Source organism: Octodon degus, unplaced genomic scaffold (genome assembly GCF_000260255.1).
Source record: "Octodon degus isolate 3935 unplaced genomic scaffold, OctDeg1.0 scaffold00015, whole genome shotgun sequence".
NCBI classification, from domain to species: Eukaryota; Metazoa; Chordata; class Mammalia; order Rodentia; family Octodontidae; genus Octodon; species Octodon degus.
The window spans coordinates 1,638,877-1,654,625 of NW_004524591.1; the positions used below are offsets into that span (position 1 = coordinate 1,638,877).

Below are 15,749 nucleotides of genomic sequence, written 5' to 3' on the forward strand. Positions count from 1 at the left end.
GAATCGACAAGATATAACCACTCTCAATAGCCCAATAACAGCCAATGAAATACGAGATGTAATTAAAAACCTACTGGCAAAGAAAGTCCAGGTCTGGATGGATTCACAGCTGATTTCTACAAGACATTTGCAGAAGATGTAGTCCCTATACTCATTAAACTCTTCCATGAAATTGAAAAGGAAGCAGTCCTCCCAAAATCATTCCTGGAGGCAAGTATTATACTGATACCAAACCAGGGAAAGACACAGCTAAGAAAGAGAACTACAGGCCGATCTCCCTCATGAACATAGATGCCAAAATCCTCAATAAAATACTAGCAAATAGAATACAGCAAATCATCGGCCTATAGTTCCTTATTGCTTGTATTTGATTGTGAGTTTCCTTGTATTTAAGGTTTTTTTCTGGTTTCTTTTGTCATTTATTTTCAGTTTCATGGCAGAAATTCCTACTCGGCGGGCGGCATCAACCCATCCTTTCTTATCTCTCTACATGTCTGATAATTATGTTTTTATGAAAACTCAACTTTTAGGGTGCACCAAATCTGAAAATCAAATACTTTTGCCTCACCACGGCTTTTTTAGCTATTTGTAGGTTTAGTGGCTTTTCTAGGCTACTTCTTTAATCTGTGTATTGTTGATCATGTGTAACCACTGAAGTGTCAGCCCAATTTGCTTAGCTTCAAACTAATGATAGAATAAAGATTTTTCTTTAGTGCCTTGATCCAATATATCTTCTGCTCTTTGTCAAGGGATTCTGTACAAGAGTTGGGGCATTATAACCTACATCAGTTTACAACTCTGCCTTAGCTGCCACTTCATAGTTGGATAGAACCCAAGTTAGCCAGAAGTGGGAGATTAGGATCTCCAAGAGCGTGTCTTTCCTGGGTCTGCACTCAACCCTGCACATGTGTGTGACCTTCTGTGTCACCAGGAATCTGTAAAAAGAGTGAGAAATGTGGTCGTGGAAATTAAAACACAACCAGGTTCACCATTCTTAGCATAACTGAATCGTTTTTCTTAAATAAATGTCTTTTGGGTTGTACATTCTAGAATTCTTCAAAATAATTATTTTGGCATGTTTTGCCAGTGTCTGTATTACTGTAATAGAAGAGCATATTTTCAGGGATCCTTCATCATTCCAAAAGTGCTTCTCCCCTAGCTATTCCTTTAGCTTAATCTCATTTGCCCAAATCACATTTGTAAGTTCAAAGGAGACTCTGACAACATAAAATGATAAGCTAGGGGAAAATATCAATTTGGAGAGAGCTATATAGGGAAAACTATTTCTGCAATATATAGGGAAAAAATATTTGAGACGAAAAAGTACATGAAATATTTTTAAGTAAAACTTAATTTGAACTCAGAATGTATTAATTATATTCATAATTATTACATGTCTTTAAGGAACATTGTGAATGTGATAAAATATATAATTAAAAATTATTTCTATGACATTGATTAAAACTCATAAGCATCTAGTGTCCCTGAAATGGAGCAAGTTAAGTATCTAAATAAGCTAGATAAACTGTATAATATGTCACTACCCCATCCTATCAGTAGTATATGTACTTCTGTATTCCCCAAAAATATAAACTTTATTTTATGAACTAAAGTTGTAGTAAAAATTTCAGGAAGATACATTATTATATACATATGCTTTCTTTTCTTTCTTTTTTTTTTTTTTAAGGAACCGGGGATTGAACTAGGCCCTTGCATTTGCAAGGGAAGCGCTTATTCCACTGAGCCATCTCCCCGGCCCCTACATATGCATTTTTGCTATGTAAAAGTGCCCTAAATTGAAAGTTTTACATGGAACATATAAAGTATGGAATACTATTCAGCTATATAAAAATTATGAATGAGATCCTGTTACTTGCATGGTTGTGGAGGGAGCTGGAAGACTGTGTCAAGTGAAATAAGCCAATCACAGAAACACGAATGCGACAGTACCATGTATGGAACAGAGGTAAAAATCAATCTCATGGAAATGGAGAGTAGAACACTGAATACCAAGGCTTGGGGAGGCGGCGGTGGGGAGGTTGATCAGCAGGCGCCGAGTTACAGTGAGTCATGAGAAGTCCTGTGTGCTTTTCCACAGGAGCTTGGACCCTTGGAAGCAGAAAGAAATGATAAATATTTGAGAGATAGATTTACACTCATTAATCTGAATTAAATGTTACACATATACATGTATCCAGATATCACATAGTAGCCCATAAATACGTACACTTTTATGTGTTTATATTCCAGTTGAAAATCAATTTGAATTGAAAAAACTTTTTTCTATTTTTGCATACAGTAATAAGCTGTCACTGAGTTTCTAGGTTGTCATAATCTTGCATATAGGTATACCATGTCAACTGTGGCTTCCAGGTCTCTTCCAGTGATATGCTGAATGTCTGCGATTGCGGGTCATAGCAAGTCATCTTTCTGGCATCACTTCCCTCTTCTATTTCCCGTTCATCTAGTCAGGGTTCTCCCAAAGGACAGAACCCATGAGCTAGACTGTCTGTGTGGGAGGAGGGAGGCACAAGAAGAAGTTTATTAGAGGACTTGACTTATGCAATGATAGGACCAAAAAGACCAACCACAAGCTGAAAGCTACAGACTGGGATACCAGAAGCATAGCCCAGTCCCTGCCCAACAGACAAAGAGCCAGAAAAGCTGATAGCGTAGATCATCTCAAGGCTTTGTGTCCCTGAGGCCACTAGTATAAGTCCTAGAGTGCCAAGCCCAGAATTTCTGGAGTTCTGGTATCCCAAGGGCAGGAAGAAGGCAGAGCCCAAGCTCCAGGACAGGAAGAATGAGAGGCCAAGCGGGCTTGCTTCTCCTTTCATTCTGTCCAGGCTGATTGGCTGGTACCCTCCCATGTTCAGAGTAGATCTTCCCCTTTGCCCATTCAGATTTACATACCTGTCTCCTCTGGAAACAACCTCACAGACATACCCATAAATAATGTTTCACCACTTGTGTAGTATGTCTTAATCTAGTAAGGTTGACATCTAAGATTAGCCATTGTGTGCCAAGATGAATTGGAAAAGCAGAAGAACATTTTATGGAATAGGTCAAAGGATAAAGACCTGATATTCTTACTAGGTATAATCCTCCAGTGTGAGATAATGTAACAAATTTTGGCCTCTCTTGAAAGATGTGGTTATACTTTCTTACTTTACATACAAGGTCACTCATAGCTCTTGGTCAGTGCTTAATACTTGCCCAAGCTTCCAGTTAGTGCTGTTACATGAATGCAGTTCCTAGACTGATTTGATCCTAAGTGATTTATAAATAATACAAAACTCAAATTTCTTCATAGATCTGTTCTTTTGAATCACATGGCCAGAGAACATGCTTTCAACATCGGATTGCCAGACAACATTGTAAACTGCAATGAATTTCTGTGTACATTACAGAAGAAACTCGACAAGTAAGTGCTATTCTGTGACATGGCCTAGCCCTTGTTTAATCTTAGACTTTGTTGCACGTTTGTTAAAAAGTAATAGTCTAGAACAAATAAGTGTAAATTTCTTATTTCTTGTGCTATAGTTTGCATTTTCTATAACAATCTTCATTTTATCTAGATTATATTGCCTTTTACTGTTACATGTTTTAATTAGGATGTCATTTATACCAGTGTACATACATATAACATACAAAGCAGGATGTGAAAACTGGGCTCACCTTTTCACCTAAGAAACAGAAGAGTATTAATTCCTTTGTCTACCCCAGGTGCCTTTCTCTATTAGTCTCCCCAGAAATCACTGTTCTTAATTTTGGAATTGTAATTACTTGCTTCTCATGATAACCCTGCTACTTATTTAATAAGGTAAATATATTGTCAAATTACTGCATGTTTTTCAATGTTATGTGAAACATGAAGTTCTAGATGCATTCTTCCACCTTTTAACTTTCCATTCATGTTTATATCTAGCGTTCCCCTGTCAGATGAACATATGAATATTGTGACAAAATAAATGCTAGCAGCTATTATAACATTATTTTCATATGCCTCCTAGTTAAATAGTTTTAGTTATGGGGAATTCACTGCTTAATAAAGTAGTAAGTACCAGTGTTGAATATCTAGCCCTCAAGGTCAGATGCTGACAACCTTGATATTGCGAGCTCAGCCTATTCAGATAAGGAAGGAAATTCTCTTGAGTCACCAAAGTGGCTTTCAAAAGTGTGTGCACTATTGTTTCTAAGAAAGGGTTTAAGAGTTTCTTTAGAGTTCATTGAGGACCTGGTTGTCTTCATTTAAACATAAGAGCAGTGTAATATTTCAGCACACAGCATTAAGAGCAATAACATTAAAATGTAAGTAGTATCAAGTGATACTAATCAATAATTTAAAAAGCTAACTGAAATTTTTGTATCAGTATTATGTCAGAGTGAACTACTTTACTTTTTCATTAAATGACCCTACATTCATAAAATAAGACCAGGTGTGCTTTTTTTATTTGTTTGTTTGTTTGTTAGTTGGTACCAGGAATTCAACTCAGGACCTTGCACTTGCCAGGCAGACGTTGTGCTACTGAGCTATCTACCCGGTCCCAGCCGTGCTTTCTAACAAGATTAGCAGGAATGAATAGCAGTAATCAGCTTACTGATATTTGTTCACTATAAAAGAATATACTTATTTCTTTGTGTCAGAAATAAGAGAAAGGATATATATAGATTTCTTAAAAGAATTCAAAACTGAAACAGTAGCAGATTGCAGTCACTTGAGAGTTGTTATGTAAAAGAGGTTAGCCCTAACTCTTATGCCTCTAGATTACAGCCCAGATTAGATTTACTCTGTGTGACTCTCACTGGGGCTATAGGTCACACACAGTATCATCTGTCAGGTTTAGTTTAAGAGAAAGTCATTTTGTCAGTAATCTATTCAACATTGGTACTTACTACTTTATTAAGTAGTGAATTCCCCATAACTAAAACTATTTAACCAGGAGGCATATGAAAATATCATAATAGCTGCTAGCATTTATTTTGTCACAATATTCATATGTTCATCTATATGAATAAAATATCTAGCACACCTTATAGTGCATAATAAATGCTCAATGAATATATACATGAAATCATCATAATTCTCAAAAATGTGTTATGTTTACTTTAGAAATCAGAAAATGACAACAGAGAGGGTAAAGAACTTTCACACATTTCACAGCTAGTAGGTACTAAGCCCAGGAATAAAAACCTGTACTGAGCCCAGGAATGAAAACCGGCAAATCAGCTTACAGAATCTACTACACCGCCATACTTAACTTGGCAGAGGAGATGCCATGATCACGAAGGTGGTTTTCCTGGGGCCAGGCATGCCATTGCACTCCAGATATGCTGGCCCCTGTGATTTCCCCAAATGCGGACACGCAACTGCATAATCGAGTAGTGGGGGCTGCATTTGTTCTCTCCCCTGGGGGGGAGAAGAAGGAATCTACACCGTGTACTGATTGTTACGTGCAATCAAAGCACTTGATATTAGCCATCATTGTAGTTATTTGAAGAATATGCTCTCTGCATTTTTATTTCAGAACACGTAATTGTACTGGTAAAGCACTAAGATAATGTTTTGTTATTAGCTATCCTTGTCACAGTTTTAACTAACTCACCAATTTAGTCAACCACAGCCTAAACCATACCATGTATCCTGCAGGGTCACAGGAATAGAACAAGAGGGACGCAGGCAAGGACAGTGCATGCATCTGAATGTTGTGACCTAAAATGAGTGTGTACAAAACTCAGTAAAGGATTCTTGCAGCCATTACCCTAGAAGCTTGTTCAGTCTTGTCTGTGTATTTCTTTTAGTTTGCAGTGCCTGTACTGTGAGAAGACCTTCAGAGATAAAAACACACTTAAAGATCACATGAGAAAAAAACAGCATCGTAGAATCAATCCAAAGAATAAAGAATATGACCGATTTTATGTCATTAATTATTTGGTAAGCTTTCTTTTCATTAATTTAATTTGACTGCAGTCCTGCAGGCAGTCTTCCTAAAGACCAACTGGTGTGCAAATATGAAATTAGTACAAAAGTTAAAATGTAACTGAGGAGTACTTTCAAGGGGCAGTTACCCGTGGTTTACAAAGCATTTGATTTACAAAATGATTTGTTGTTTTGTTTTGTTTTGTTTTGTTTTTTTGCTCCAAATGCCTTCAGGGCAGGTTTGGCTAGCTTGAGTTGTGGGAATGAACCACAGCAATCTGAGCCTGATGGCTTTGTTGAAGCAGCCACTTAAAGAACTGAGCTACGGGACAGACCCTACAAAATGATTTATTGTTGATTCAAGTGTTCACATGGTAAAAACATATTGTCACTAGAATTCATGGTGATCACAGCCAAAAGGAAAACAAGTGCAACATTTGGATATCCTTTCCTAGAAACCTCAATACCATTTGTTGCCCTATATGGATTGCAGTCCCTTTGTAGCGAGAAATGGTATTCAGGTGGAGACAGGTGTCAGTTGGGGGACATTTAGCAACATCAAAGACTTTGGGTTGACTGGGGAGTGCAACAGGTCCTGCCCTCCATCCACTGACTTTTTAAGTCTATGTAACAGGAGGAGAATGACTCAAAGAAAGAGGTTGACTAATTCTTGAAAGGAAAAGAATGGGAAGAATGCTGAATTTTCATTTTTGACTGATATTCTCTTAAGCAAATAGAAATTGTTTATTTTCCCCTTAATATGAAGGAATTAAGATGGCTAATTGAATATAAGTAGCCATTTTATCTGTTGGAAAGCAACAAGCATATCCTGAATTATGTTGAAAATTTTCATTCTGGATGGAGTTTTTGTCTAATCCATATAATGTTAAACTGAAATTTGCCTTGAGAAATGAATCAAGCATATATTTGAAGATTGGCTCCAGAGGTTGCCATGGTTTGCTGCAAATGTTTTACAACCAGCTAAAGGCAGCACCACCCTCTGAGTCGCTCAGTCTTCTCTTGAAATCACTGCATTACTTCCCACAACAAATGCTGTTTTAGGGCTGAGTTCAGTCCCTAGGGAGCAGACCAGCATTAGCACCAGGAAATACTGGGCTTCTACAGCAAGCTATGCAGGCAATTTCCTGCTTCTCCCTCTGGGCTCTTTTATGCCAAGATTTGAGAGTATGGGCTTAGCAGAGCATTATATAGCTGGAGGAGTTTACTTTTTAGAGGAGACGTCAAAGAGTCTGCACACCCATACGCTGCTGGAACTTGGAGAAAAGTGTAACACTTCATTCCCAGGGAGTTGCCAACCAAAATCATTTTTAAGAGCCAGTTGTCCTTAGGGTACTGGATTATACTGGACACTCTGACTGGACTGGCTATGGTAATTAAAGAGTATAAAGGTTTTAATAGATGACAGCTTCCAGGTAACCTTGAAACATGCTTTTTTTTTCTTTTTGTAGCAGCTATTAGAGCACGTGCTGTGGGCCAGGTGCGAGCTATCTTAGGAATCACACTAAATCATTTACACTTTGTGTGTGTGTGTGTGTGTGTATGTGTGTGTAACCAGGGATTGAACTCAGGCCCTTGCGCTTGCCAGGGAAGTGCTTATTGCACTGAGCCATCTCCCCAACCCCAAATCACTTACTCTTATTCCCTGTAACAGATATTTTCCCAGGTTCACACAGGGCAAGTTATTTATCCTCTGTATCCATTTCTTTCATTTTTATAGTTGAGATAATGCTAGTGCCTACACTTTATGCTTTGGGTTGACTTTTTTAGTCAAGTAATGATCTATTCACCCTCCCTTGCTTGTTCTTTTTTGTAACTAAAAAGTGAGCCTACATCAAAATGAAGCTTACTTTAACCTGCATTTAAAGATTCTCACCCACAACCTTGGTCCTATGTGCTTCCTGCTGAGGAAAGCAGCTAACAACTCTAATATGGGCTGGGGCCACAGCCTACTAGGATGCCTTAGCATTGTGACAGTGGTAGTCCTTCGACAAGGACTAAAGAAGCCACAGGTCTTCTCCAATGCAATAGCACCCTAAACTAGAGGAGTGCATACCAGTGGTATAGCCTTAGTAACACTGAAGGACAATTTTAAAGAATACTGTTGTAGACCGTGTGGGGGGCACATGCGCACAGTCCCAGAACTCTGAGAGGCTGAGGCAGGAGGATCAAAAGTTTGAGCTTAGCCTGGGCAACTTAATGACTTAGCACGATTCTGTCTCAAAAACAAAAATTTTTCAAGGGCTGAGCATATAGCTCAGTGAAAAAAAAAGTATGATGATAAAATGTATAGCTAGAAGATTTTGAAATAGCAGTGATGTGTAATGAAAGATGAAGGCCAACATTTTCTCCGCATCATTTTAGTTTTACCCCATTATCAAAGAATATTTACTATGAAGAATGAAATCATTACTAGAATAAATTCCTCTAAAATTTTACTTAAGCAGGCTAGGGAGATAGCTCAGTGGTGTAAGCACCTGCCTGGCCAGTGCCAGGACCCAGCTTCAATCCCCAGTGCAGTATGCCATGCCTGCCCCAGAGCCCTGGGTGTGCCGTGCCAGCCACCAAAACTGGGCATGGTGGCACACACCTGTAATCTCAGTGCAGGGGAGGCTGAGACCAGAGGATCACTACAAGTCCGAGCTGCATAGCAAAACCCTGTATCCAAAGAATAAATGTTAAAATAAAAAAACCCTACAAAATACATAAATAAATGTAATTTTAGTTAAGCAATGAATAATGATAATGGAAGGTTTATTATTTAAAAATTTCAGAGGATCATAGTATCAATAATTACTACAAAGAGAACAATATGCAATGTATTAATTGCTACAACTGTGTTACCAACCTGTTTTGAAACTGTTTCAATGCTGTTTCTTTCTCTATAAAATTAATATAAAAAATCAGTGAAAAGTATCATGTCTACATCTTGTCCTCTGAATTATTAGTATAGAGACAAAAATACAATGTGTTAATTATTGTAACTGTCCTACTAACCCGTTTTGAAACTGTTTCATTAATATTTTATTTTTTTTCTCATTAAACTGAATAAAAATTTAAGAAATGAAAAAAAAAAATTTTCAGAGGAGAAGGACTGTCGGGGTGCTTCATCTGAGGGAAGAGCCTGAGGCTTGTGCATGAATGCTGGGAAGACAGAGCTATGTGTGTAGTCTGTGTTGGTACGTCCACTTCACTGACTCTGCATTCTGCATACGTTTGCATGCCTTCTGGGCAGATGCAAAACAAAAGAAAAATACTGCAGATTCTGTACCAGATTTGATCACTGTCTAAGAGTTCAGAGGTCGGTATGCAAGAGAGATGTGGACACCTGACTGTGCACACAGCCAGTAGGTGACCTCTCGTACAGCATCTGCACACAGTGGTTGAGTCACCCAGGCAGAGAATCCCTCAGCCCACTCCAGGATGGGAGCCCCCAGGATGTGCTGGCCAGGTGCAGTGCAGTCATGCAAGTCAGAGCCAGGGCACAGTGGCTGCAGCTGCTCCCTGTCAGCACAGCAAGTTGACAGGTTCCTTTTTTCTTGTTCAGTAAGGTAATTTCCATGTCTAGGAATTCCTATCAGTTTCTCCACACAGACTTGCAAATACAGTTAAAGTGCTTTCTGTAGTCTGGATTGTCTGCTTCAGGCTCTTGCTTTGTTTTCAGCAAACACAAAAGGGTTCAGTGGGGGTGGTCTGGGCCAGGTGTTAGTCGATACCCTGCCTCCTGCTTAGCATCACAGGGGCTTCCACTGCACGTTCTGAAGATGCTTACGTTTTGAGCCCTGAGGTTTTTCTATATGGAATTATTTTTGCCATGTCTTTAGCATTTGACTTAATGTTTTTGCTCTTAACGTGTATAAAACCACTTACAAAAATGTAGACTATCATAGTTTTTAAATAATACACTCAAATTTGTTTGCATTTAAAATGCTTCTCTGCTTGCATTTCCAATAGGTCTATTGTGTGAGCTCATATAAATGTTTATCAGAGTAGAGGGTTCTGGGTGAAGGGATCTTTCGTTTTCCCGTGTTTTTTTCCACCCGCTCATTGCTCATAAACCATCTGATGCAGGGGTTTGAGGGGGTGTTTAGAACATCTTTACTGACATGCCTTCCAAACTTTGTTTTTCTTGCATTCTTTGCTTTCCTGACATGATTCATTAGTACCAGAGCATCTTAATTAGAAAGTTATATGCTTTGGTTTTAAATTTTGGGCATTTTTTTTTCTCTGTGGGCCCTGTTCCTGTAATAAATCATATTTAACAGTACAAAGCAGAGCACTTTCAGAAAGTAAAGCCCACTGTCACATGCAAATTGTTTATTTCCTAATGTACTAATAAATGCAGAACTCCATATTCCTCTGAAGTTTGATAATTCATTAAATATATTTTACCTAAATATATTTCTATCATCCTTTTGTTTTTTGTTTTGGTACTGGGGATTGAACTCAGGACCTTGAGCTTGCCAAGCAGGCACTTATGCCACTGAGCTATCTCCCCAGTCCCCTAAATATATTTCTACATATTATACTGAACACTGAGGAAGTTACAAAATTATGGTTTCAGTTTAGGAGTTTGATAGTGAAAAATTTTTATTGTTCCTTTTGGCTCAAAACATTTGTTGACAAGCATCATTTGCCTACATCATTCTGAATGATAAGACCATAGGTGATCCAGCCTTGTGTCATATATCGTAGCAATAAAAGCATGACCGTAATTCTTAGTCCAGAGAGATCAAGTAAGGCGTGGGAGATGTAAGTCATTGCCAAAAACTCTCACAGATACTGTCAACAATGTGAAGCCATTCTTGATGTTCCATACTGAGGTTGAGACACTTGGTGACAACTCTGGGAAGTACATTCAAGAGCTTAAGTTAAGTCTCTCTAATCACATTATGGTGGATGTCTGGCTGAGTTCATGTCACTTAGCTGATAGATAATGACGGCTTCAACACCTCTCATTAAGTTCATGAATGATAGATTTTCTTTCTCCCTCTGAATCATAATGACACTCATAGTTCTTTGTTTTTAGCTGAGTTAATTGAGAATTATGTCCATCATGGACCAAATTTGGCTCTGTCTTTCTAAAAGAAAAATGTTAAATAATAAAGATGGCTGTGCTCCTAGCAGGGTGGGCTGGCTTGACCCCACCACCGCTTGAAAGGCTAACCATTAATGTTCCTGGATTTCTCTGTGTCTGCTGTCTGCTTATGTGTAGCATCTTTGGAAGACTGGATAGAGAGATATGATAGGACAAAAGAAGATGAAAAAACTGCTTAAAAGAGGAGTGGTTGGCCAGAAGAACTCTTTCTTCTTCATCGGACCATAGCCTTTGCTGAAATTTTGACTGGTTTCCAGAAGTAGTCCAAAAAACTGTAAGGGATAAAAGAGATTTTCAAAGATGTTCAAGCCAGGTGTGGTGGCATACCCCGGTAATCCCAGCACTGAGGCTGAGGCAGGAAGATAGCCAAGAGTTCAAGGCCAGCCTGGGCTACATAGTGAATTGAAGGTCAGTCTAACTACATAGTGAGACCCTGTCTGAAAAACAATAAAAATAAAAAAAGATATTTGAGTACTGCTTATTCCCAGTAGTGCATTCTTTACTGAAATTGTTTGATTGCCTTTTAACTCCTTTGAACTCAGACCTAAACTGACCTTAAGTAACTTGATTTTTTTTTTTTAATTATCATTTAACTCAAAAAAGTATGTTCTGCTTTCTACTATGTGCCAAACTCCGAAAATATAAACATGAGCAAAGGCCATGTAGCAAAGGCTGGACATTCTCACAGGAGACATGAGTAGCAGAGAAATGAAATACACGGTGGTCAGTGACTTGAAGAGCAAGTGAGAGAGGGGTAGAAACTAACTTTGGAGGAGAATGTTGTTCTACACAGGGCACCAAGAGAAAGGCTGAGCAGGGACCAGGATGACAGCAGGTGCACTACATGGGAGGGCAGGTGTCTGGCAGAGGGTGAGGTGAAAGTAGTGTGTGTAAGTGAGTGTGCCATGTTCAAGGGCCAGCAGAAGCGTGGCTGGAGCAGATCGAGGAAAGAAAAATAGTGGGAAATAAGAGTGGAGAGAGAGGCAGGGAGGGGCATGGAGATCTTGCGAGCCACGGGGGACTCAGTTTTGTTCAAAGTGTGAAGGAAAGCCAAGAGAGGGTTTCTGCTTCCAGGGAAGCGTCCTTCAGAAAGACCACTGTGACTGCTGAGTAGGAAACTGGAGGGGAAGAGCGAGTATAGAAGTTCTGCGTTAGGTAGTGTCAGGAGATACTCATAGGTTTTCTGAAAAGATCCCCAAGAGATTTTATGTATGTCCAGTATTGAGAAACACTGGTTTAAATTTAGGAGAATAAATAAATAAATAAAATAAATTTAAGAGAAAAGAACTTGATTGAAAGGATAGTGTTACTTCTTCAAAAAGAAAAACATACTAAACACATCTTAAGTATGTCTATCCGTACCACTAATGTGCAGTTTTCAGGATATCTTGCTTGCATTGTTTCAAAACCATGTGAGTGGAGTTTGTTATGGTTGGTTTGGACTGGTTTTAAATTTTGTGTCTGTTTTCTCTCTCACATCCCCTCTTCTCAGTCTCTAATCCTTCTGTTCTTCCTATAAAGGAGCTGGGAAAATCATGGGAAGAAGTTCAGTTGGAAGATGATCAGGAGTTGCTCGACCATCAGGAAGAGTAAGATTTGTTACTGCCTCTGATTATAACACTGCAGTAGTAGAAAGAAAATTAGTTCGATTTAAAATCATTGGAAAGAGAAAGTAAAATCTCTTTGAGCCATACATCCTTTTCAAGCAAAAGTAACTTGAATTAAAAATAATTTTCACATAAAAATCATTAATGATATTGTTACTCCAATTAAATTAAAGCTATTAAATGTGCACACCAATAATACATAATTGAGAAAATACGTACTTTAAATGCTTTGCCTTCTCAGTGGTCCCCGAACAAAATGTTCTCATTGGAATAGAGAATATAACAAATGCATTTAGTTTTCTTATCTTTTTAGCTCACTGATGACCAACTTAAAACATTCACAGCTTCTTTGCTTAAAATCATAAGCTGAAGAAATATTATTTTCAACCTGAGAGGATTCCCTATTAATCATTTTTTTTTTATTCATAGCTCTTGAGTTGTATTCTTTTCTAGGATTTTGGATTTATAGTACTTTAGTAGTGAAGTAAAATCCAAATTGAACTTTGCATTTGCTAAATTTTCTTCTTGTGGAAAGATTCTCACAGGGAATCCTCTAGACCAGGATTAAAAACATTTCCCAATAGCAAATACTCGCAGTGACACAACAGTCCTACACAGTAATGGCAGTACCTGGATTGGATGGGCTACTGACTCACGCCTGGAGGAAAAGCCAAGGGGAAGTGTCATTTACTCATTTCTGATGGGGAAAGCTGTGGTGTGGATAGAGTTAGGTGAATCTTCAAAACCATGTGTCTCAGTTCCTTATCTCTCGTTACTGGGACAAAATACCTGACACCCAGAGTTAAGGAAAGAAAGATTTACTTAGCTCACAGTTTGTGGAGGTTTCATTCCATAATCAGCTGACTCCAAGGTCGAGTAGCACATGGCAGAGGAAAGCAGTTCATGGTGGCAACAAGAGCAAAAAGGGAGGAAGGGTGGGAACAGTGGCAGCAGCAAGCCTGCCTGCTTTCCTTAGGTGGCCTTCAGGCTGTCTGCCCCAGGGCAGGTGTAGCACTCTCAGCAGCACTTATACCCATAATCCCAGCATTGGATCCTAAATTAATTACAAATTCTAGAAGCCCACCTAGTGACTCCCTGAGACTTTCGGGGAACATCTAGACACAAACCATAACAGCATGGCAGTGGTGATATCTGAACATGCCAGGTGAAATGTGTCCCTGTTTGGATTTAAATGGGTAGTTCCTTGTCTCTACACCTCTTCCTGGAACTTTTTCTAGTTTGAGAATGACAAGAAGTTGGAAAAAAAATTATTTTAAGTAAATGCATGAAAATGGGGGGAAATGGTAAAGGGGGTCCTCTATGCTTGTTTTCACTGCTTACTGCCATATTTACCACTTTCCCTGTGTAAAGTGATTAGTATTTCCCCCTAAGATGTACCTTTGCCTCTTAACATACTAATCATCAAACAGAAACACTCCCAGCCCTGCACCTCACAGGCTGTGCACCGACCCGTTGAGGTTACTGAGGAAGTATCACATGTCTTGATTCACCTCCTTTCCAAGTTAAACCTAGTTGTCTCAGAAAAACACAGCACTGATTCAGTAATGAAATAGCGCAGAATGACAAACATGAGAAAATGGAGCAGCACCTGTTTGCTATTTATATTTATTTCACTGTGCTGCTTTGAATTTTAGAGGTTGTATCAGAAAGTCATAATACGATGTGACAGTCTACCAGAATGTCAGAATTGAGAGAAAGGAATACCGAGTCACTATGTGGTATACGCTCTTAGTGAAGAGGATCTCCATGTTTTTTGTTTTCTTTTTTAACCCAGTGACTGGTCTGATTGGGAAGAACACCCTGCCTCTGCTGTCTGTCTCTTTTGTGAAAAGCAAGCAGAAACAATTGAGAAACTGTATGTTCACATGGAGGTGAGATACTTCTGTTCGTTTTCAGTTTTATTCTGACAGAGGAATGCGGATATGCCTTGCACCCTCATTTGCTTATGCTTTCTGTTGTCATGCATGATCTCGTTCCAAAGAGTGTGTTAGGCAGAGCAGGGTAGAGCAGACAGGCCGTGTCCATGGAGGACAACCAAAAAGGAGAGCAGTCTATGCAGCATGATTGGCTGGAGAACTGGTAGTGGAGGACTACACAGCCACTGGTGCTGATCTGCCTTTGAGATGCTGGAAAGGTCATTCTAGCTCAGAAGTTCAGATCTGTGACCGCAAGTAATCTTACCCAGATGTGACGAGTCTGAGTCTTTTCCCGTGCTCCTGTACTGATGACTTAAAGAACAGGAAGTGAAAATGTCGCTGTTACAAAGACTGGGGAATGATGGAGAGGGTGGAAAGTGGGCAGTGTATAAGGTGTGTTTCTACAGCCTCTTTAAGTACCAGCATTTGGACAAGAGAAATTTAAGGGCATTCCCAGTCCACTTTACATGGTGCACTTTTATGTTACAGTGAAGCTTACAGCTAGCAGTTCTAAACCTTTATTCACCCTAGTGTACTTAAGAGATGCACATCCCTACATCTCTGATTTGAATCTATATGATAGTGGTGGGGAAGGCCAGCACCTAAAAATCAATGACAGTGTCACTGTTTAGGGACCAAAAGGTGAGTGTAGTAGAAAAGTATTTCTTGATCATTGTGATCTTCTCTCCCCTCCTTTCCTCAGCTCCCTCTCTTAGTGGTGGACTCTAAGAGAGGGCTCTTCCACCCATCTTCACTCCTCTTCAGAGACATTGTTCTTAGTTCAGTAAAATAGCAATGTGGAGAGTGTTGCAAAGGCCGTAGGCATTTGTTCTTACAAAAGTGGAGAATCTGTTTCTTTGCAACAGATTGCCACTAATGTGTGTGTACAGTTTTAGTGTTTTGTGTTTAAATTAAATTCATAATATCCTAATGTCTCTGAACTGAAAATGTTAGTACCTGAAGCTGAGTAGGAGTTACCCTTCAAGCGGTGTTTGACAGGTGTCTTCAGCCTCTCATCAGTCTCTTTCAGCGACCATACAAGACCATCACAAACTCCTGAGGATGCTGGACGGGGCAGTACTGCACTAAATGCCTTCACCGTGAAGCTCATGGTCTTTATCTTCTGTGAACTTTAAATTAAAACATCTGCATGGTGGTTGAAGGAAGGG

General features: G+C 39.2%; 1 protein-coding gene and 1 non-coding gene across 3 annotated transcripts in view; both read left to right on the top strand.

Annotated features, from left to right (window-relative positions):
• The window catches only part of Znf277 (zinc finger protein 277), a 152,238-nt gene that overhangs the window by 131,564 nt on the left and 4,925 nt on the right, over positions 1–15,749 (top strand). For both annotated transcript variants that reach the window (XM_004626547.2, XM_023709887.1), the window contains 4 exons: positions 3,314–3,424; positions 5,803–5,935; positions 12,558–12,625; positions 14,439–14,535. In XM_004626547.2, the coding sequence (XP_004626604.1) occupies positions 3,314–3,424; positions 5,803–5,935; positions 12,558–12,625; positions 14,439–14,535 (409 nt within the window). The remainder of the gene's footprint in view (positions 1–3,313; positions 3,425–5,802; positions 5,936–12,557; positions 12,626–14,438; positions 14,536–15,749) is intronic.
• LOC111815371 lies at positions 5,254–5,413 on the top strand. The gene has a single exon (XR_002820074.1). It is a non-coding gene; the product is annotated as a U1 spliceosomal RNA (small nuclear RNA).